Source organism: Macadamia integrifolia, chromosome 4 (assembly GCF_013358625.1).
Source record: "Macadamia integrifolia cultivar HAES 741 chromosome 4, SCU_Mint_v3, whole genome shotgun sequence".
Lineage (NCBI taxonomy): Eukaryota > Viridiplantae > Streptophyta > Magnoliopsida > Proteales > Proteaceae > Macadamia > Macadamia integrifolia.
The window spans coordinates 29,785,556-29,786,292 of NC_056560.1; the positions used below are offsets into that span (position 1 = coordinate 29,785,556).

Below are 737 nucleotides of genomic sequence, written 5' to 3' on the forward strand. Positions count from 1 at the left end.
TTAAGGCCATATTGCCACAAGTGCGGAGTGACTAGGGTTCTTTGTGTCTGCTACATAAACCCCTTGTGGTTGAACAAGATCCGTGCAGTCTGTGCATTCATCTCTTTCTCCATAATAAACGGCTCCATGAGTGCTTACATTTATTCCATCCCTTGCATACGAGAAGTCACAGTAGAAGATAGTAGACATCGAAAAATTTCGACAAAAGGTCCATGTGAATACCTGATTGAAGTCCAGTGAGTGCTTTCCAAGATCATCGTCCCTTGATGCACAATGCAAATACAATCTCTTTCCTTCACCCAATTTGTTTTGCACTCTTACATGTATTCTTGGAGTAAGGAAGCTGCACCCACAAACCCAAGGTGGTGAGTACTCCATCATCACAGCAACAATGATCAGAACAGGAATGATACTTCTAAAACCACCCATTCTGTGCTTGAATGGCTCTGTTGTTAATTTGTCAGTTCTTTTCTCCATCACCCACTTAAATAGAATATTTCCCTCTACCATCTCAGATACAGAAGAATAGTGAGTCCACTTTATTACTTTTCCTCTTAAAATAAGGAAAAAATAGTTCTATTCAGATAACAAACATGAAATTCAGCTGACTAGGACCAATAATGGAGAGAAGAAATGTCATTTGCTTTTGAAACCGATGAAAAAATGACATTAACTTTTGTAACTGACAAGCAAATGACACTAATTTTTTATCAGTCTTCCATAATGACCACTTGTCG

General features: G+C 38.5%; 1 protein-coding gene across 1 annotated transcript; it reads right to left on the reverse strand.

Moving 5' to 3' along the window:
• On the reverse strand, positions 1–510 carry LOC122076389 (S-protein homolog 27-like). Its single transcript, XM_042641692.1, has one exon. The coding sequence runs from the start codon at positions 508–510 to the stop codon at positions 1–3; it is 510 nt and encodes a 169-aa protein (XP_042497626.1).
• Positions 511–737: the final 227 nt, after the last annotated feature.